Below are 23,137 nucleotides of genomic sequence, written 5' to 3' on the forward strand. Positions count from 1 at the left end.
TGCCTGGTGGATCTGGAGGCAGTTTGGCCTCTTGCAGAGAACCAAATACATTGGGCTGAGTTTGGATAAATCTATTTTATTGAAAGCTATGTAAGTTCTGCACTTCTTTTGCATGGCAAATTTTATTACATTTTAACTATAAGGCTTGGCTAAATTTCCTGTATAGATGAAAAAAGTGCAAAGTCAATGAATCAGTCAAGTGAATAGTCAAGCCTTGGAAGTACCTGAATTGTTTTTGCTTTGAGCAAATAATCATGCTAAGAAATACATACAATTAATTCTATAAAAATACTCAAGACAAATCTACAATAGGAAGAATATATAAAGTGGATATGTGAATTTTTTTTATAAAACTCAAAATGGTCTCAATAAATATGTATGTATTTATGGAGAAGATCACATCCATATATACATCGATCACAGAATTTTATATTTTAAGTAACCGAGTTTATTCAGAATGAAATCCATAATAATATTCTTTGGACTCTTTTTTGTGTATGTTTTTAAATTGGCCATAATTTTATTTAGGTTCCTTGTTCCAATGGAAAATATAGATAAATACATTTTTTAAAAACAGAGAATAGAACAGAGTTGTTATACAGTATAATACTGGTGAGAGGCAGAGAAGGTGGCCTTATTGAACAAGGAAGCAGGAAGCTAAAGTAATATGTGTCTATAAGGAAGGTAGAAGTGCTCTGGCTGCAGTTCTTTAAGGTAGAAATAAGAGATATACCGAATATACAGCTTTTTCTTGTTCTTGTTCTCCCGGCTAATTATCATTTAATCTTCCTTACTATCATTAACATTTGTACAACACAATATCAACACATTGAAAATTAATGTGATGTAATAGGCAGCAATCCATACAATGGAATGGAAAATTCTGCTCTAGATTTATATATAAAGAAAATTCTAGGATTATGAATATTTTCAGATTTCCAGATCAACATTAACAAGAGAAGCACATCAGAAATTCTGCAATAACCAAATGCCCTTTCAGGCCTCCTGTCAATTCCACATCTACTCTGGAGAACATTCTCATTTGGTTTTCCAAATTGCAATAATTATTGTTAGAGTTGAATTTTTAATGGGTGAAGTAAAAGTAAGTATGTTCTAATTTCTTTTATTTCATTTTTTAAAAAGTATTTCAGGTTTATAAACAATTTTTAAAAATATTTATTTTTACTCATGTAAAAGTGTTTTTTTTCTGAAAAATATGAAAATTTAGACAATAGTGAGAATCTGAATTGCCATGCTAGGCCAAGCTTATTTTATTACATACATTCTGCTTTCTAAGAACTAGTTAAATTCATAATGTAAACATGAAGCATACAGAGTTAAAATTCAAGGCCACAGTATTTCTGATTGTCATTTTTTATGTCTTTGGTTGGCCGAGATCAACTCGTAGTGTATAAATGCATAAGTTATATAATTATTATATCAAAAGAAAAAAAATAACACTGACTTGTATAATTCATTCTGACAAACGCACAGCGTTCGCGACTCGGAAAGAAAAACTGGCGCTGCCTAACAAATATGTCTATTGGCAATTGGGTTTTGTCCTTTTCAACTAGTAGACAACAACTTCCCTTAAGAAGAATGAGGTTTGAAGTGTTATTTTAAATAGCACACAATTCCAGTTTAATATCTTATAGAGAGATGCATACTTTGATTATCACTACTTCTCCCTCTTTTGATTTAAAAATAAAGGCTTTGTTTTTTCTTTGATAATACTGAAAATGGCTTAATACATACTATGGTATTTGTCATGTCCGAGCAAATAATTCTTCAAAAACTGTCAGTTTCCTCCTCTTTAAAAGAAATACATTTTCCTTATCTTTATCACTCCATGTTCTCCTATTCCTTTCCTCTACCTTTATCAGACACAGAGTTTTAATAGTGCTCTTGTGAGCTCCTATATATTGCAACAGGGTTTGCATAGGAGAACTTCCTGACATTTGAACCCTTAGTCTACAATCATACACTTTCCCTTAGCACATCCTCAAACCCAATGTTTGGCTCAGAGCTTTGTAACATTATCAAGAAACTTGTATTCACAGTTTTGAAATATCTGATCCCTCCCTCTTGATGACAACACGGTCTGCTCTAGAGATATATTTATCCCACTTTTTACATATTTGTTTTTTTTGTTAAAAAAATACAGTTAGTTTTTTATGCATTTATATATTCATCTGTTGCATCCAAGTTCGTAATAGAATATCCTTGTATTACTTTACTGTGATATGAAAAAAGACATAGCAATCTTACAAATTTCTTCTGGCCCCATGTTCTAGTTATTATTACAAATTTTTACCTAGATGTGTATTTTCTTCTTTGATGTTTAGACCTGATGTCAACATATCTTTACACTTTTTAATTTCTCTCTATAAAAAAAAAGTTTTTTTTACATCCTGGTCAGTATTATCAGTCTTTCAGGCACATTTTGTTCAGATTTGTTGGTTCTAATTCCTTGTATTCCAGGAAAACATACCCTTTAAAATATTCTTCCCTCTTTAGTAGTAAGTGCCAAGGTGAGAAGGCATATGAGTGGTTGGGAGCCTAGTGTTGGGATAGATGCTTCCAGTTGGTGAATTCCAGTATGGACTGGGTCCAGCAAAAAAGTTGGAGGAAGTAACAGGCAAAGCAGGAGCATGAGGAGCAACAAAGTTCATTTTCTGGGGGTGTGCATGATAGGAACTCATGTAGGGCAGGTCTGATGGATATTTATAGATGGATGATTCTGGAGGATGTGGTTGAAGGGCTTGAGCAATTCCATGGAAGTCAAATTTGTAGGCATAACGTTTACCATGAACTTTAGTCATTATATTTTTGTCATAATAATAACGAAGAGCACGGCTGAGCTTGTCATAGTTCATATTGGGTTTGCTCTTCCTTTCCCCCCAGCGCCGTGCAACTTCATCTGGGTCAGTCATCTTGAACTCTCCATTGGTACCTTCCCAGGTGATGCAATTAGAATTGGAGCTATCTGACAGAAGCTCCAACAAAAACTGCCACAGCTGTATCTGCCCACTCCCTATAGGTAGGGAAAGAGAAGAAGAATCATTAGAGTCATTTATTAGAAATTAACACAAAAACTTTCTAGCCCATGTATGAAACAGTGTCGATAATCTACATAGACCTCTAGGCTGCCCTTTCCCTGTTCCTCAGTTGATTCACCTGCCTGGACAAGATTAATATATGAGGATATGCAATGATATCACAATTATCTGTGCAGTACACTTCCATCCAAAGTTGTCATCTGTGTGTTCATGAGAAAAGCAGAAAAGGTCTTCAAATCATGGCAACTACTATCCCTTGAATACTTCTATCTCTTCTACACATCCTTGACTCATCATCCACAGCATGTGAACTTTGAGGTTTAGCCCCATTAAAGTAAGGTACTAACAATTTGCACTATGTATTGATTAACACTGTAAGTTTATTCTTCAGCATGGCCATGATTTATTGGGACCTTTGCTAGATAGTTATTTACGTTTGAATTGGAAGCAGACAGTTTTTGTGACAGATTTGTACCAGAATAACTATTCAGAAGTAAACTTTATGAGTACATTTATGTAAATCTATGAATAAATTTCAGACAAACACTTTCTTATTATTAATTGTTATTTTAAGTAACCCAGATCAGATTGGTAGGATCCAAGCAGCCTAAAACCTTTAGGACCTATACTTGTTTTTCTAATGCTGCAGACCACATCTAATATATTAACATGGTCTAAACAGGAGCAGGTTTTCAAAAACACTCAGTGACACATTGGTAGAGCTTTTAAAGACCTCTTCTTTCACCTTTTTCTCCTATAATTAACATTAAACATAATTTTGATGACAATGACAGACTCATGGAATACAGGAATACCAGCTATCATCACTCTGATCTTTTTGGTAATTAATACATTTCTTATTTTCAGGTAAAATTGCTAAAGCATTAATATTTTATCATACCTGGATTTGCAAGACGACTGCTTGTTGGACCAAGAATTTGATAAGGATCTAAATCAAGATAAAAATAGACATAAGCCAAAATTATGTAAGAAATTTAAAAATATTTCCAAGCTAAATGCAGGGGATTAATATGCATGATCATAATATTGTTAATTTAGGTCATCTGTATTTATCTGCAAAGTAAATCTTCCATCAGTTAAAACAAATTCATTTAGATATTCATATTCAAGTAACTATAGAATTTAGTTCTATATACTATATATAAAGAATATAGCAGCATGGTGGCCTAGTGGTGAAGATGCTTGCCTCCCGCTAGGAAGGTTGAAAGTTCAATCCTAGATAGCAGGAGATGTTTCTCTCCTAGAGAGCAAAGAAACAAATGTCTGCAGTGAACCTTGCATGGTGTCAGGAAAGGCATCTGGCCTATAAATGTTCAGCTCCAACTATTCGCCCTGACTCTACCTCAAATTAAGGGATTACACTACAGGGAGTTTATTCTAGTAACTATAGAAAGGATTACAACAAATTTCTTTGTGCTTACTTGTACTCCTTAGTTAAGTTATGATGGTTTGTCAGTTAAGGTCAATTTAATCCATTTTATTGCCATCATGACAGAAATATGAGGGCTTTGAGGCGTGAAAAGTAATGCACAGAATTAAATGGCTTAATCCATCTCCCAACATTATTGCTATTCCACTGACAGGAAAGTTATAACAGAGTGTCCACCTGTTACAGTGTAATTGAGTTCTTTTAAATCTGGAGGTGTGTTTTCAAGAGTATCAACTGACATAGAAGAGTCAAGACAGTGGTGGTTTTTATTCTTCTTCTTCATTATACACAGCAAAACTATTTATTAAATATACCCATATATGCACATACACACGTATGTATGTATGTATGTATGTATGTATGTATGTATGTATGTATGTATTTATTTATTTCAGGATTTCTGTGTTAAACAGAGATATAGTATATTTGACCCCTTCCATAGACCTAATCTTTTAGGAATTTACCCAGAGAAAGGTTCAGATTCCAAAATAATACAAAAAGGACCAAGGTTTTGTTTTCTCTCCATGACAATCCATTATAGTTAAATATTATTTTTATTTCTGTCCTTATATTGAAACCATGAATTTTGTGTAGAACCAGTGAAACATACAATTCATGATCCCAGTAAAAAGGTGCAGAGCCAAGGATCTTATATCATTTTCAATTTAGTAGACAGGCTTTGCACATTATCTATTTACCTTACTACTTGCATGGCAGCTATCTTCATTATTTTAAAATAATTTGAAAATCAGTAGATAATCCAATATATATAGTTTTGACAATATATATTAAATGGCTATTGCCTGCCCATACTTCTCACACTAAGCATAAATATTTTCCATCATCATTAAGATACAAAATACGCACAATCAAAGACATACCCAACTGAGGACGCTGGTCTTCTGTTTTGGTCACAGCGGAAGATGATGCTTGGGCAGCTAAAAACAGAAAACCAAGCCAAAACCTTTATTACCATCTATGTCAAAGAAAGATATAGTCAATATTCTTTCGCAAGGAGGTACTTGGTACTTTAATCATAATAATAACAATCTCACAGAAATAATATGAAATCTATTGGTTTCAGAACAGCAGACACTGTGAAGGAATAAATATAGGGTTTTTGGTTATGTTTTTTCTTGCTATTTGTCCAATATGACTAGAGGGTCTGCATGTTTTTGCACTGTGCTTATCTAGTTGTTATAGCAAAACTACCAATGTGGGGTAAAATGAAGGTGTTTGTTCATTAGCTGGGTTCATTAGCTAAGGGATAATTAGAATAGGGATTCCCTATTCATAGTCTATCACATCTGACTGAATTAATATTATTCATGAAATGTATATTTCCACTGGATTTTCAGTAACTATATCTTTTACCTTTTGATTGAGGAGCAGGATGACCATGACTTGTCCATGCTGATCTTCTGGCTGGTTCATAAGGCATATCTGTGTGCAGAAGAAATCACTATAAGTAGATCTGATAGAAAATAGGAATGCTGCTTTAGGCCAAATGTCTGTCATCTGGTAGCTCTTGAAATTAGTAGTATTCCTGAGGGCAAAATATTCACCACAATATAAAATTCAACATTATTCTCACAGCAGTCTACTTAATTGCCACTGTATGAAAAAAAAACTTCCTGAAGTTATAAACATATACAATGTTTGGCATTTATTCGTCTATTATTGCATTGCATCACATTGCATTGCATTACATTCATTTGATTTGTATGATTCTATTCTATTTTGCATAGTAAAGAACCAAGATAATTAACAAAATTAAAGATGAATTATTATTAACATCATGGAAACAGTAATCTTTAGGATTCTGCATTCTTTTTGTCTCATTTTTAGAAAGCTCCAATTTATTATATGCACACATGTATCCATCAAATGGATAGCTATGAACATTCCTTCTCAAAATTGCAATGATGAGAAAGTTATGTGACAGCATTTTCTGCCAGACTATGGATATTCAATGTTTTCATTATAATGCTGAAATAATTGTTATAATGAAATGAGGATACCCATAATATACATTACAACAGTATTAAAAATATCCTCAACTGAATAGTTTGCATGAAATTGTGCTGGTCATGGTTTATTCCTTTTTCCAAATAAAAGCTACTTCCTTTATTTTTCCAACCTTATTTGAGAAGAATTTCTATAATACCTTTTGAAGATCAGTCTTAAGGTTTTTTGAAATGTAATGCACATAAGTCATACTGTATGTGTGCATTAAGGACGATAAGAAGTTTTGCTATGAGTGGAAATTCATTTTAAAAAGCAAACAATTCCAAAATGATACGTCTTCCTCCACACAATCTTTTTCACTTCTTACCAGGGGTGGGTTCCGGCAGGCACTACTGCCGGTTCGCTTGTGAGCACGCTTTCCGTACGCACTGCATATGCATGCACAGTGCAATTAAAAATGTTCTGCACATATGCAGATCTGAAAAATAAGATGGTGGTGCCAATGGCACCGCCTGGGGAACTGGTTTGGAGTGTGTGGCAGGCCTGGGTTGCTGCCAGTACAAAGGTTTGGGATTTTGCCTGTATGTTAGAAGAATAACTTTTGACAATTGAACATTAGGGGCAAAATTCATCGTGTATAGGCAGAACAGCAGATGATAAAAGAAAAAAAATTAACAATGGCTAGATCAAGCTGGGGTCTAAAGAGAACTCCCTCAGCAAATATCTACAGGAAAGGCATTTGGACAGCAGCTAAGGAATATTGCTGACCATCTCCTCTTCCTATTTCATGCTGTCTATGCATGCAGTCTATGTTGTACTTCTTGGTGTATATATGCACAGATATACACAGATGAAAAGGGATGGGAGAGCAGAAAGACACAGAGAGACATAATTTTTGCTTCACTGTACAGGAGAAAAAATGCAAAAATCTGTTATGGTGACTGACGATAACAAAGCTGGAAAGAATGCTTTGTAAGTTTCCCTATCCTACAATTCTTTCCAAACAAAAGAGAATGTTGGAAATAAATTATGTAAACGGGATGAAAACTCAATTTGTTTGTCTGTATAATTCTCCAAAATCAAACAGGGTCAATGCTGGTGTGAAAGAAGCGTGGCACGACAAAACCGCGCTCGTCAAAATAGCGGTGATAAAATCACGTTGCTAAAACCGCGACATCATCACTGCGCGTCATCACCACCGTGACAACAGCGCGGCAACAGAAGGGCGCTTTAAAACAGCGCGGCGGCAGAAAGCGGATTTAAATTAAGGTAAGGGTTAGGATTAGGTTTAGGGGTTTGTTTTAGGGTTAGGTTTAGGTTTAGGGTTAGGGTTAGGGTTAGGGTTAGGGTTAGGGTTAGGTTTAGGGTTAGGTTTAGGGTTAGGTTTAGGGTTAGGTTTAGGGTTAGGTTTAGGATGCTGAGTGCTTGGGAATGCATGGATTTGCCCTCCGCGATTATGTCATCGCGGTAGGGTCGCGTTTTTCCTTAGCGCTTCGAACAGCGCGAATTAGTCTTCGCGCTTATGTCTCCGCGGATAAGGGCTTCGCGGATTTGTGGTGGAACCGAAAGAAGATGGCAACGCCTCCCATCTCAGGTCTAATAATGAGCCAGACTCTGCTGAGGGTTGTGGGGAAAAGTTGCAAATTCCCTTTTCATGCCGCAATTAGAAGGCAACACCTCAGGATGTTGGCAGCCTCTTAATCCCTTCCCTTCACAGCCATCTGACCAGTATACAACTATTTTTAAGGAATTGAAAAGAACTCTAGAAGCCATATTACTGATACTTTCCCTATCCTATATACTGTGCAGACTCTTGTGAGCAGAATACCAAAGTATATTGTTTGCTTTTATTTTTTTTAAAAAATGCTAAGAAAACTAATTCATAAATAAACAGAAGGCATAGAACCAAAACCAAAAAAGTTGTTGTATTCAATTAATAAAATCCCCTTTGTGCCTAATCTCTTTGAAACCAATTCCTCACAAGAGGCAGCAGAGCTGTGTGGCTTATCCAGGCCTTACAGTCATGCCATCTCCCCATGCTCACCTGATCTTTCAGCATGCCCTAAATTCAGTGCTAAAAATTCTTTTTTAAAAATCCAAATATTTCCTCCTACTCTCCCCCCCTATCTGTTCACTTTCTCCCTTTGCTCCCATTCATCACCTACTTTTACGCAGTGGCACTGACATTTATTCTCTCTTTCAGTAAAGAAAAACTTTTCTTTCTTTCAGTAAAATTCTAATAGTGTTTCAGCATACTGCACAGCACAAAAACAGTTGTCTTGGTTTTCTTGCTGAATTTGATTGACACTGAACAGATTCTGGATAAACAAAGGAAAAACAAAAACAGAAAGTGTGCTGCCTATTAAGGGGGAAAGGGGGAAAATTCTGAGGAAGGAGAAAAATTGTTCGTAAAGAGGAAGGCTGTGACAGGAAGCAGAGTATCATCAAAGGTTTCCTAAGACAGCTGGTAGGGAATATGGTATGTCTTGACAATGTGTGCTAAGTTCTAAGTGGATAAAACTACAATTATATGTTAAACGGGAAAAAGGATAGAAATATCATAGATTGTGTTGTAAAATATGTACATATTTCTGCATACCTGGCCTGGTGGTAATTCTTTGTGTTGCTTCAGGATAAACTGAAGTATTTGGAAAAATAAATGCTGCACCTCCTGAAAGTAAGATCAAAAAAGCCCCATCATTATTGCTTTGCTACATATATTGAAATACATGGGTGAATATCATGAATATTTTGGAATGACATTTGTGAGGTTTGCAGGAGATGGCTTAATTTCCCCCATCAAGTTCAACTGATATGAAATAATTCCAATTAGAGCAAGTTATCCCAATATGTCAGCAGACTGTATATTTTCACTGAATTATATAATTGATATATTACTATAGAGGTTACTTAACTTTAATACAAACATAAGTAACAGCAGGTCTGTCAGACATACTATATACTGTACAATTATTTTCCTTACAGTGTGTAACTTCTGGTCGTTTTGTGGTGATTCTTTATAGGAGGATTGTTCTAGGGGAGAGATATAAGCTCACTGAGATATATATGGGCTCAAATCTCATGATATTTATCACTCAATACCTACATCTTTTATTGTTATGATAAAGCTGTACTTTGTAAGATATCAGCAGAGCTGTTAATTACAGTCACTGAATGAATAAATAAACATGGGAATATAACACACTGATGTAGAGTAGAAAAAACATATATCTCTGTACTAATCTTTATACATGAAGAAATTTAACATAATATGGGCTGTAACTGAGGAATTCAGGTTTAAAATCTCCTCAAACATTAAATTCATTGGGTGACAATAATCTTGTCATTGTCTCTTACTGCTTCTCAGTTAACATAGTTGGTAAAACTCTTGTAATGATAAAATTGGGGAAAGGACAAGGATAAAATTAATAAACTATTAAGTCATGAAATTTAGATTCTATTTAGAACAGGTTTAGCAAATGATTTTAATCTAAGTTATGAAATGCATGGTATTTTAAGAATGATACATCACATCTCTTTTTAAAAGGACAATTGCACAGAGCAAAACATGAATCGATATCAAGTTGTTCAACATTTTATTAATCACATTTCTAAGTCCTCAGTGCGTGATTCTATATACTATATTTATTTATACTGGGGAAATCAAAACATACATAAATATAATTAACATTACTAGTACTTATGATGATAATAATTATGTAAAAATATACAGTAGAAAAAAATATCAAGTGAAAAATCTATCCTACTTTCTTAAAAAGTGCCCAGAGCTAAGAATTATTATACAAGGTGTTATTTCTGGTCACTAGAAGTCATTAAAACTGTCAGGCATGATAACAAAAAAAGGTTCCCTGAACTTTTATTTCATCAAATTAGAGATATTACATTACTAGATGCACCATTCAAAAAAGGGCTTGTTTTAATTACAGGCAGTTGAACCAAAATGAAAGCTATACAATTTCTCTCTTTTCCCTACACTCTTTCTCTTTTTAAAAATTAATGATCTGATCTGATGGGCAAACAAGGATAGATTAGTTGAGTTTGTCTGGGAAGTTATCTAATGATTCACAGTAGCAGTCCAATATACTGTAACTGATAAAAAGGATATGAGAGAAGCTAAATATCTAGAAGCCCAGGAGACTAAACGGATATTTGTTTGGCACACACAACAGTGGGTCACAGGTAAGATTTCCTAGTTAAAGGACAAATCCAAAAATGCCTCCCTCTGGTATGATAAATGCTTGAGATACTACATTATTTACTGCATACCATTACATTGCACCATTTAAAGACATTTAAAGTAGTTCCATTAGTTTCAAAAGTACAGATAGAATAAAGATTAAGATTGCAAAAAGATTGGAACAACTGATATGTTTCAGCCTCTTAAATTCACAATTCTTCTTTCTCACATGAATTGCATAATAAGTATCTGATCTCACTGTATGTAGAACATTACAAGGTCAGGAAGTAAGCTAGACTAGAATGCTCTTTATTCCTTCCATTTCCTTCCTTTTGCACATGTACAAAAAAAAAAAAAAATCCCATGGAAGACCAATCAAAAATCTAGTTTCTTCACTAACATAAGACAACTTGGCAAAAGCTGTCCTGCTATTTTATTTTATTTTATTTTATTTTATTTATATGGTAGGAAAACTACCAGGAGAACTAATGATGGGTATATTTCATGTGTGTCTTACAATTGTGTTCATACTTATATGGGAAAAACATAGGTGACTAACTCTTCTCTTCCCATTGAACAATATTGCCTCAAGAGTGCTAAATGTTTTACATTGGCTGGGGTGTATGAAAGCATCGGGTGTATGAAATTCCCATCGATATTAAAACATATACAACAGACTTAAGCACTCTTTAAAAAAATACAGTCAACATGTATCTCTTAGACAGAAATCCTGGACTTTAAAAATGGCCTATAAAAAGGGGAGCGGTGACAGCATTACCTGTATTTCTAGCATGCATTAACCGTGGAGAGTTTTGTAAAGCCTTATCAACATCATCTGAAGTCAAATGTGGAAGAGGAGCTACAAAACAAAAAGCAACACCAAGAATTTAAAAAAAAAGATAGTCAGAATTATCTTACTAACCACTTTCTTTTAGTATACTAGGATTATTTATGGTCATGAGTTCATGTCTTTATGGGACTGGGCTTATGATTTTTCTATTGGAAGCGGGAGTTTTAAGTCAGAATAATATTAGAAAATGTCTTAATGACAATATTCATTATGAAATCTGTGAAAAATATATCATATTGGTGTTGCACTGCCTGATATTAAACTAATGGTCACTTACATTTAATTCTTTTTAGAACCAAAGCATTTTCTATATGCCTTAAAAACAAATCCACTTTGTTCTTCTCCTACTTGTAAATGCTATATATTACTTTATATTATTTATATTTGAGGGGCTTTTCTTAACCTGAAAACATCAATTTTAATGGAATATTCTAAAGTGCTCATTTTGTTGCATAGAACACATGCCTGAATATACTCAAAATCAGTACGTCTATGATTTCATTTAGAATTAACATTTCAGAAATGGAAAGAAAGCAAAGTTATGTGACCAGAAAAAAACATTATTACCCATTCTTGTGAAGTTGTGAATGATAAAAAATGTATATTGTTTTAGTTTTCATTTTCTTAAAAATAATCAATAATTTCCTAACTGAAAGAATTTAGCATCTTATAAACATATGTCTTTAAAGAAAGGTCAAACCTATTTGTTTCTTACTTTCTCTGAGGTAGTGTAGGTGTGAAAGAAGAATGTCTGCATTGTAGCTTGGTGTGAGCCTCTGGAAGTCATCTTTGGTCATCTTACACAACTCTTTTCCATCAATATCTTGAAATAGCATGATGTCCACATCTGGGAGGCCATATTCCTTGACAGCCCATTCTAGCCATTGGCGTACATGGTCTCTGCTCCATAATGTAGGATCTATTTTGAAAACAGAAAATGTCATTTTGTTAAAATTGTGAAAAAACATTTAAGTTCTTTTCCCAGGACAAACATGTTCTACTGATACTGATTAATTTTATTGAAGTAATTCTAGAATTCTTTCTTTTATTAACTTAAAAAGACTGTGTATTTGAAGACTCCGGGAACAGATTTGTTTTTAAATCTGGGAGAGGGAGAAAGGGGGAGGAAACCTTAAAATATATTTGCAAAAAAGAGGGGAAATTGAGAAAGGCTGTAGCATAGCATTTATTTTGTGCAAGATATTGCTCAGATAGCGTATATAGAAATCTACTTGAAGAGAAAAGACTTTGATGTTAAATAATTGAAATATCAACTAAAGGTATAAAATAATTAACCTATATCCACCAACTAACTGATGCATTATTCCCTTTTCTATATGAGCACTTTTGTACCATTTTGTTCCTTCTCCCTAAATTTATTTGCCGCCCATTTCATTTAGAAGTGATTCTGATTTATCATCAGAGATAAATATTCCTAATATTAAGTATTAGTAAATACTTGTTCTAGAAGAGGTCTTTAGCAATTTTCTGTAGCATTTTCCTTATTGCAGTGTGAAATATACTATGCATATTTGTGATTTAAAGGCCACAGCAAAGTCACTGAATTAAACAAACTCATTACATAGTATTTCATTACTTAAATGTAAAATAAGTTTTTCTTATTTTCAGATCCTGAGAAGCAGGCATATATTTAGACTGTGTGCCATGACAACCAGCATGGTGTTCTCTGAAAGGTTTGGTAGCAATTGAAATAAATATTTTTCTTCAACATGTCTGAACACAGAAGACCAGGGAATGGTAGCTGCTGGTACTTTAAGAAGATATTTGAAATAATAGTATGACAAACTGAATGTGGTTTTTCTTGGGACTTTATGTGTTTCTTTTATTTTTTTGTTTAGATTATTTTTATACTTTTATTATGTATTTTTATTAATTATTGTTATTGATGATGCCACTGTTGAGTGAGGCAGGTATATAAAGCCATACAATGAAACATATAAATAATAATAAGTCTTTCATTTCATTTGGCAGTCCTTCTGGGGATTTTTTTTTGTAATAATGTATCCTTGGATTTAATTGCTCTAATAAAATCCTATATAACATTGTCAGACAAAAAACAGGCAAAGCATAACTTTCCTATAGTCTCCTGTTTCCCCAGGTCAATCCTAATTTGAATGTAATGACCAAAATTAACAATACAAAACAGTAATTTTCTAAGAAATCTAAGAGAAAAAATATATAAATATAATTACAAAACCCTATAAAAACGAGGATAAAACAAGACAAAAATTCCTGCCTCCCTTCCAATGATCTCAGTATATCATGTTTTGTCTTCTCCAGCCTTTGTCCTATGAAAAATTAAGTTAAACAAGTTTCCCCCTGTGGGTCAGTGCATTACTCTTCTCCTCCTCCTTCTGCTTCTCCTTCTGCTTTTCCTCCTCTTCCTCCCTCTATTTCTTCTTCTTTTTCTCCTTCTCCCTCTCCTTGAATCTATGCATAAACTACTTTCAGAGATGTTGAAAACAACATCATTTAACCGAATTAAACACTATGCTGTTAATTTCAATGGAGAATGCTCTAGTTGTATTCTAAAATCACTGTGGGATATGGACATTCCGAATATGAATGGATGGTCTCTACTGCATTTAGTGATAAGGTACATTATCTTTAAATAGTTATTTAAAAATATTTGCTCACCTGCTGGAACAATAACTCTTCGTTCGTTGGTGGTCATATTCGGTGGAGGGATGTGCTTTTCTTCCATATAGTTTCCATAGTTCATGCCAACATTTTCAGTGTTATTAGTCATCTTTCCATTTTTTGTCATACTGCAGTTGTCAGGGGAAGTCCTAAGGAAACAATTTAAAAATTCCCGGATAATATAGAATTTTTTTTAAAAAGGTTGAGAAGTGAAGGAAGTACTCTAAGAAAAGTTTTATGTGCTGCTCATCTGCAATCTCAGAAACTTCTCTCACGTCTTGTTTCTATTAGCTTTTGAAGTCTACAATGGATGTCACAGATCCAGGTGGAACAGAGAGTTCAATGCTGATATTTTAGGAGATTCAACACTAAAAGTTCTATTTTTAAAAAACATTTAAATATGTTTACTTTTTCCATATTATTCCACAAGTCACTGACATGCAAATATTATAATTCAACATAAAACAATATGATTAAAATATCCATAATATTAATAGATAAATCTATGCTAGGATAAATAAGAGCCTATTTGCCCAATACTTGAGATCAGATTAATACATTTACACTAGTTTGTCCCAGAATATTTGTTACTTTAAATTTATTTAACACTTGAAAAAGTAGATTTCTGACTAGTTCTCAAACTTGTGACTGTCACAGTGTCCTTGGCAATTTGGGCACTTGGCAACTGGCACAGCATGTCTCAGTCATGTGATTACCATCTGCAACCTTCACAGCACTTGGTTGTCTTTAGCTTATAATTTGGAAATAATTGAGTTATATATGCAACTCTAATACAGTTGTGTAAGATTAAGTTCATTATTTCAAATTAAGTGCAAGATAGCACTTATAAACCACTGAAGTAGTTTAACTTAGAGCTGTGCAGTCTCAGGAAAGATCTTCATTCTGACAAAAGGTTTATGAACAGTACTCTTTTAAAACAGCTTCCAAAAATCACAAAGATCTCTGCTTCTAAACAGCAGAAGGGTATAGTTCAGTGGTGGGTTTCCATTTTTTTACTTCCGGTTTGTTTGTGCATGCGTGACGCTTCTGCGTATGCGTAGAACTGTCCAGATGGGTGGGCGGAGCCTACCACCACCACCAGCCTGAGCTGAACCGGGAGCAACCCACCTCTGGTATAGTTGCCTCATTTCACTTCACTTGAAGAAATGGGCTTCTGCCCAGCTAGCCACAAATTCCCAGTAATTAGGCAGTTGATAGGCAAAGAAATAAATCTTCTTTATTTTCATTTAATGAAAAGATTAATTAGTCATACTAATGTTAATAATTTACCAAGCATAGCAATAGCACTTAGACTTACATACCGCTTCACAGTGCTTTACAGTCCTCTTCAAGCGGTTTACAGAGTCACCATATTGCCCCCAACAATCTGGGTCTTTATTTTAACAACCTCAAAAGGATAGAAGGCTGAGTTAACCTTGAGCCAGTGAGGATCAAACACCTGGCAGTTAGCTGACAGCCTGCAATACTCTAACCATTACACAACCACCACTATTCCAATAAGAAACCCAATGAAAAGCAGAGTAGGAACCACAAAACACAATTTGAACTAGAATTCATCTTCCTTCCTTCCTTCCTTCCTTTCCTCCCTCCCTCCCTCCCTCCCTCCCTCATACATAGCAATGGTGGGTTTCCACTGTTTTTACTACTGGTTCACTCATGTGTGTCTGTGCACTCATGACGCATGCCCAGAAGCAAATGGGCAGGTGGGTGGAGCTTTCTGCTGCTGCCACTACCAGTTCGCCTGATTCAGGCCAAACCAGAAGCAACCCCTCTCTGATACATACATACTTCTGCTATCTTTCACCACCAAGTAGTATCAGTCCTTTTAATCTCTCCAATTGCTCTGCACAGCTTTATCATTTTTTCCAGCCTCCCCATTACCTCCTGCCACCTTGCTGCTGCATTCCTCCACACTCAGCCTTTAAATTTCCATCTTCCCTGAATCAGTATCTTTTATTCATATTTGCTCTTAGTGTCTATGCAGATTCTCAATAATCCTTTTTCAAAAGGCAGCTGGACTTTGTTTTGAAGACATTTTGCTTCTCATCCAAGAAGCTTCTTTAATTCTGACCAAATGGTGATGGATGGAAGGATTTATATACCTTGCAGTGATCTGGTCATTAGCACTCTTTCTGAGAGTTGTTGAGGTGATGTGGAGGTTTATTTGTGCTCTCAGGATCACCTGAATAGTGCAAATGGATGTGGAACCTTCTTGGAACTGCTGAAAGGGCTGTGTTGTAAACAGGAGATAGGTGGTGTCATGTCCCTCATCCTCTGTTGAGATAGGGCTGCTCAATCTTAACATAGATAGTCTCTTTGACCCCTTTGGTCCTTTAGCTTGAAAGAGAAGAGGCCATCTATATTAAAATTGAACATGCCTTTCTCAATACAGGGGGGGGGATATGACACCACCTCAGTCCCCCTGAGGGCACAGATAAACCTCCAAGTGACCTCAATGACTCTCAGAAGGAGAACTAACAACTAGATGACTGCAAGGAATATAAATTCTTCCACTTTCCACCATTTGGTCAGAACTGAGAAGGTTCTTTGAGGAGAAGCAAAAAGTCTTCAAAGAAAAACAAAGTTAATAATTAAGATCACCTTTGGGATACTTGCTTTTAGCTTTCCATTCACAGCCATCACCAATTTTCCTCTCATAAGAAAGTGAGAATTGTATCAGTTGTTTCTGAATGTGTTGTGTGCATGAATGTTGGAAAGTCCAACTTGCCTTTGCTTATGCTCTGTGTTTCCATTAGATTTTCTCTATAGGAACCAAATACATTCTGAGAAATAAAGACAATTGGCAGCATGGCTTTACTTTGAAGAATTAGTGGTCCATTCCTGACTATCTCACTAAAAATAAAGTGAATAAAGCTAAATCATAAACAATAGTAGGTAAATGGATTTAGAAGCTATCAGGAAGCTCTGTGGGTTCAAGGCTCCATTATTATCTATGCCAGGCATATTCAGTTATTCAGCAATTTCAAGTGTAAAGAAAAGAACAAAGCATTTTTAAAAATACTGATAATACTGTAATGGCATTCTGTTATAAATACATGCTATTCTTTGTCAGCAGAAGTAACAATATATTCATTAATGCCAAGGGTATGTAAAATTTTCTAAACTTGAAATATTCCACAGTCACTCTGACTATTCTAAACTAAGAATATAACAATATCATGCTGTCCTCCTGAGATAAGTTATATAAACCAAAACCAAGCTGTTTGGAGTCCCCAATGGTTTTAAAGAATGTAAAGGGACCTTGAGACAAAAAATATTTAAGAATTGCTGGTAAACAACACAGAATTATACATAAAGGGCTATGTGGAGCATAAAGAGCACATATTGAGACATCTTAAAGCAGTCCCCCTCCCCTTTTTAGTTTTAAGATGTTTCTGTGAAATTGTGTTCATGTGCCTGTATTCATTGTAAATCATGCTTGAACCTAGTTCTCTGTAGAAACCTATCAAGAAATTAATTAAGGATTCAGAACTAGGATATGGTTTAGAGTAGCTACTTGAAAAGGTAAAATCTCTTTCAAATCAATGCAGAATCCTGAGAGCTGTTTGGACAGATTCCCCCAGATTACCAATGTCATCTTTTTTAAAAAAATAGAAAAAGGTAAAATAATCAAATCAAAAAGAGTATACACTTGCCTAAAAGGTGCATTTATTGATTTATAGATTTTATAAATTTAAAATACTATGATTCAAGTAGAAATACACAAAGCATTTGATCATCAGAAACAAGGCAATGTCAAGGGAAACTGTTATCTGTGGCTAATGGTTGCTATTGTTTTGCACCTCTAAGGCTAGTACTTTATCTTTATGTGATTATGATCATTATGTGCCATCCAGTCAATATATGTCTTATTGTAGACTGGATTTCCTACTAAATATGGCCTCACCTTCAGTTAAATAGGATATAGATCCACTTTAAATATGGAAAGACGATTTACAGAAACATACAGTATTTGACCTGACTCAAGGTCAAGGCTAACCAAAGGCATGCAGACAAGGCAAGTGAATTCATAATAGCAACATAGCAAAGCTGGATGATGTGTGGCTTTTGTCTGGTTTATTTTTGTGTTTGCATGTGTGTGATTTCATACTTAAGTAAACATGGCATCTCCCTTATATTCTTCCTTGTAAAGAGAAAAAGGAGACAGACAAGTATTTCAAAGGCTTGCTCTTAATTTCATTCTCAGGAAAATTCCCAGGGAAATGCATGTAGACACAAATTAAAATAAAGCTTCATTTTACATATTTGTTTTTTTTTCTTTTACCTTGAGCCGTTAACTTGATTTGGGGTGCATTCCATTTTTATAGTGACTCTGGCTGGAGGCTGGGATAACCAGTCCTGTTGTGGGATACGTGGACTCATCTTTGATGTTTGCCCATATTCACTGGAAGAAGAAGCGGTCATCTCTGACTTAGCAAGATGGGGAGTCCCGTAGGCACACTCAAACAAAGACTGATCTTCACTTACAACTGATAATGCTTCCTGAAATTACAAAAAAAGGAAAAGCAACCAAGATCAATTAAATTAATAATTAATTTATTATTAAATAACTGTGCCCTGCCTCCAGGCAACTGGAGGGTGGTTAACAAGCTTGTACTCAATCCAGATAAGACCGAGTGGCTGCTGTGCTTCCCTCCCACTAATTGGCCAAGTGTTCCACCTCTCAGGCTGGGGGGGTCAAACAGTACGCCCCTCAGACAGGGTCCGCAACTTGGGAGTCCTCCTGGACCCACAGCTGACTTTTGAACACCATTTGTCAGCTGTGACCAGGGGGGCATTTGCCTAGGTTCGCCTGGTGCACCAGTTGTGTCCCTACCTGAACCGGGAGGCTCTCACAACAGTCACCCGTGCCCTTGTGACCTCTAGACTGGATTACTGCAACGTGCTCTACATGGGGCTGCTCTTGAAGAGTATTCGGCGACTTCAGCTTGTCCAGAATGCAGCCGCGCGAGCGATCGTGGGTGCGCCTTGGTTCACCCACGTAACACCTATCCTCCGCGAGCTGCACTGGCTGCCTGTTGATCTCCGGGTACGCTTCAAGGTGCTAGTCGTCACCTACAAAGCCCTTCATGGTATTGGATCTGGGTACTTGAGAGACCGCCTACTGCCAATTACCTCCACTAGACCAATTAGATCCCACAGACTAGGCCTCCTCCGAATTCCATCAGCCGGCCAGTGTCGACTGGCGACTACCCGGAGGAGAGCCTTCTCTGTGGCTGCTCCGACCCTCTGGAACGAACTCCCCGTGGAGATTCGTACCCTCACCACCCTCCAGGCCTTCCGCATAGCCCTTAAAACCTGGCTGCTCCGACAGGCCTGGGGCTAAAGACTCGCTGCCCCACTTCGAATGGTATGATTGTTGTGCTTTTAACTATGTATGGTTTTTATGTCTTCGTTACTCTGTTTGTATTTCCCCTCCCTTTGAGTTGTGAGCCGCCCTGAGTCCCTATGGGGAAAAGGGCGGCATACAAATAAATAAACTAAACTAAACTAAACTAATAAAAAGTAAAATAAATAAGGAATATATCCAAAGGAAGAAGGAAAATTTAGTATATAGGCAGGTTTCGTTTTTAAAATAAGGCATTAAATAACATTTATTTTTCCATAAAGCAATTATTTTCCTCAACGTCGTCACCATCAACAATAACAATAACAAAAACCTGACACTCAGGGCAGAGAATATACTATTTAGGGGCAGCTAAAGAAATGGTAATTTCTCTTGCTCAACTGAGGTCTGGGAATTGAAAGCGGGTACTCTATCAGATTCTAGAATATGGGCAGACTTGTATGTAAGGAACAGTCCCTATGATTTTTTTTTAATTTTAATCCATACTTAGGTTTTAAAAGTCAACATTAGTACTTGGAATTGTTTCAATAAAGGCCAATAGCAGACAAAACACAAAAAGGGCAGACAATTATACATTATTAAAGCTCTGATCTATACGGATGAAATTATGCACATAAGAACAGGTTTTGCCTCTTTCAGAAATTTCAGTATCAATATCAATTTGTCTTTGAATGGTAGTTTCTTTCATGTGCAGAAAGTTGCTGTGCTGTGCTGCTCCTGCGTGTGCGAAAGGTCTCTTTTCACAATTTTCCCTTAAATGTAAATAAGACTAATAAAATGAATCACAGAAAGTAGGGTTTTTTGCATAACTTTTTCTAAAACAAAAGGATAGAGGAAATTGCAATGTTTATAGGTGCTGTTTCAGGAATATTACTGTTCACAAATGCTACAATATGTAATGTTGATTGAATGAATGTGTAATATATCAGTTATGTGCCATCAAATTGGTGTACATTTTTCATGACCAATAGGTAAACCCACTCCAGGATAATCTATTCCCATTCTGGCCCTTTATACTTTCTACGGGTGCCCCCATCACTATTGTAATCCAATCATTTTACTGCTTAGCCACCTTTACCTGCATTTTAGACTAATCAAGACAGATATCCTGTCAAGCTTCAAAAGTGCTTATGCTGTTGCAACCATTAGTTTGCCAGTGAAATATGGGGGAGGGGAGAATTGGAATGTAGGCTCCTCCAGACATCAGGAGAGCAACCCATGGGAACCAAGGACATTTCAACAGGTGGCTAAGATCCTCAGAAGTGTTTTCTCATAATAATTTGACTGCTTTTAATTGGACAATGTGACCTGCACCAAGAAAAGGAGGGAGATTCTAAACTTTAATTATACAGGATTGTGCAGGAAATAACCAGAACTGGCTTTGCCTTAATCTGTGCCGAAATGATGCACTCAATAAAGCTTTGCCTAAAGAGATTGGATCATCTTGATTAGGCCTGCTTGGTTGGGTTTGTCAGTTGGAACCTTTACGTACCCTTTGTTATAAAATTTTGGTAACTGGAGCTTAGTCAATGTGCCTCCTCAAGTGGGAACTCTGGTTTGATTTGTTTTAAGGTTTGTTGTAGGAGTAGGTGTTGGGTAGGCATGGTATTGTTACAATAGTTTCCAATACAAAAATTTAAAAAGCTTCAATATCTTTCTCTCCTGCTTCTTAACATTTTAATATTCACATCCATAAAATGTCACAGGTAAAAATAATTGCAAGCTTCTGATATCTATAGGTATAGACATAATATTTGAATATCTTTCCCAAAACGTTCATTGCAACCATATTGGGAATAGGAGTGGGAAAGGGAATGGGAAACTGCCAGCCAACCTAGAAGGAGGAGTCAAGTGTGTGTGGGGGTCTAGCTTGAAATACTTGTGCAGCCGCAAGTGCTATAAACCTGTTACACTCCCCCTCCCCCCCACAAGTTCCATGAAGCTTTATCTGGTCATAACTAAGGGAAGGGAATCAATCTGATGAGTCAGTTGTAGAATATGTGGTAGATAATAGAATTACTGACTTTTATTATTCAAGAATGGCTCTGATTGCTTGCATTTGACATATTCCAAGGGCTAGTCTGCAGTATGCATTTGACAGCTGCTTCCTTCGCTGTTGATAGTTCTAAAAGTGGGAATATGTCCTGTTTAAATAACATAATTGTCAATTTTAAAGCTCATTGCTATACCTGTCATCATTAGCTTGCTTTTTGTTATATTTAATTTTAGTCTCATTTTTCATTATGCTTCTTCACTTTGATTAGTAGATCTTGCATTAGATTTGTATTTTTGGCTGTCAGAGCTGGTAATAAGCTTATAAAATAAAAGTCAGCTCCAGGTATGATTTAAGAAAAACATTCCTCACTAGAGGAAATGCAGCACTTCTTATTTATACCACACTGAAAAGTCATCTCGAGGCTAAAAGAAACCCTCAGCTTCATGGCAATGTTGTATTAATCCTAAAATGAAAGATAAAATTCCATGAAATTTGTAATCCATTACTTTAGTAATCTGCATACAGAACTTTTCTCATTACATTATTCCTTGGTATCACTGGAAGAACTACCCTGCAAACCTATCTACACAGCTTATTGTCCATTAAACTGAAATATAAATTGCTTGTAGGAGAACAGTTGATTTTTATGCATATCATTTTAACTACTTCTATATTCAATTCATTAGTATCTGGAATTACGAGGTTACAAGGTTGAATTTTACTGTCCATGAAATGGTACTTGTGTGTGTGTGTTACAAAAGTTCCCCATTAGTGCTTATTACCAATTTCTTCATTTTATTTTCTTTATTTGTTTTAACCTGTGTCCTTATGATGCATTCCTAACTGTTAAAATTGTTGAGAACTAGGAACTGGATATTTTCTGCAGGTTATTAACTTTAGCAGTATAACAAGTATATTTCCTACAAATCCTTCCGTTATCTTTTGCAGTACTGCCAACTTCCCAGGAAAACAAAGCATGAACTCCAAGCAACCCATGCCCATAAAACAATGTGTTGTTGCAAGAAGAATGCTGCTTTGATTGGTTTTGTAAAAAGGTCTGAGAAGGAAAAAGAAACAGGTAGAAGGAACTTCAACTGAAATTGGAAAACTGTACAACTGTAAAGACAGAGCAGGCACATTGCCAGCCATTTCAAAAGACTGGGGTTTCCTAATCAGCCAAACAGGCAACGGAATGGTGTTTTTATTTATTTCCAGGAATACTTGTAATGTTTCAATATTAACAACCAACAATATTTTTAAGATAATAAGCAGTATATGCTTAATATTACAAATTAAATATGAACACCAATCCACTAAAGAAACAACTGACACATAGCATCAGCTCATGTCAGGTAGAGCATACCACTTTATCAGTTTAAGTAAAAATTGGACAAAAATCTAAACTATATGTAATACATTAACTAGGACATACATAGAGCAAACCTATTAGAACTAATAAGTTCTAATTTCAAGGTGTTTATATCAAATACAACCTAAATAATAAACTAATGTTTACTAACATTTTAGAAATCACATTTAACATTGGTGTGTGTGTGTGTGTGTGTG

The 23,137-nt window shown here is 35.5% G+C and overlaps 1 protein-coding gene across 2 annotated transcripts in view; it reads right to left on the reverse strand.

Moving 5' to 3' along the window:
* Positions 1 to 2,237: 2,237 nt before the first annotated feature.
* Positions 2,238 to 23,137, reverse strand: part of ERG (ETS transcription factor ERG) — a 38,735-nt gene continuing 17,835 nt past the window's right edge. The window contains exons 2-10 of one of the 2 annotated variants that reach the window (XM_032220332.1): positions 18,493 to 18,710; positions 14,184 to 14,335; positions 12,241 to 12,444; positions 11,454 to 11,534; positions 9,077 to 9,148; positions 5,884 to 5,952; positions 5,391 to 5,447; positions 3,961 to 4,008; positions 2,238 to 3,034 (exon numbers count right to left, since the gene is read on the reverse strand). In XM_032220332.1, the coding sequence (XP_032076223.1) occupies positions 2,514 to 3,034; positions 3,961 to 4,008; positions 5,391 to 5,447; positions 5,884 to 5,952; positions 9,077 to 9,148; positions 11,454 to 11,534; positions 12,241 to 12,444; positions 14,184 to 14,335; positions 18,493 to 18,710 (1,422 nt within the window). In that variant the 3' untranslated portion in view covers positions 2,238 to 2,513. The remainder of the gene's footprint in view (positions 3,035 to 3,960; positions 4,009 to 5,390; positions 5,448 to 5,883; positions 5,953 to 9,076; positions 9,149 to 11,453; positions 11,535 to 12,240; positions 12,445 to 14,183; positions 14,336 to 18,492; positions 18,711 to 23,137) is intronic. The other variant, XM_032220334.1, reaches the window with a different exon arrangement.

Source organism: Thamnophis elegans, chromosome 6 (assembly GCF_009769535.1).
Source record: "Thamnophis elegans isolate rThaEle1 chromosome 6, rThaEle1.pri, whole genome shotgun sequence".
In the NCBI taxonomy this organism is placed as follows: Eukaryota; Metazoa; Chordata; class Lepidosauria; order Squamata; family Colubridae; genus Thamnophis; species Thamnophis elegans.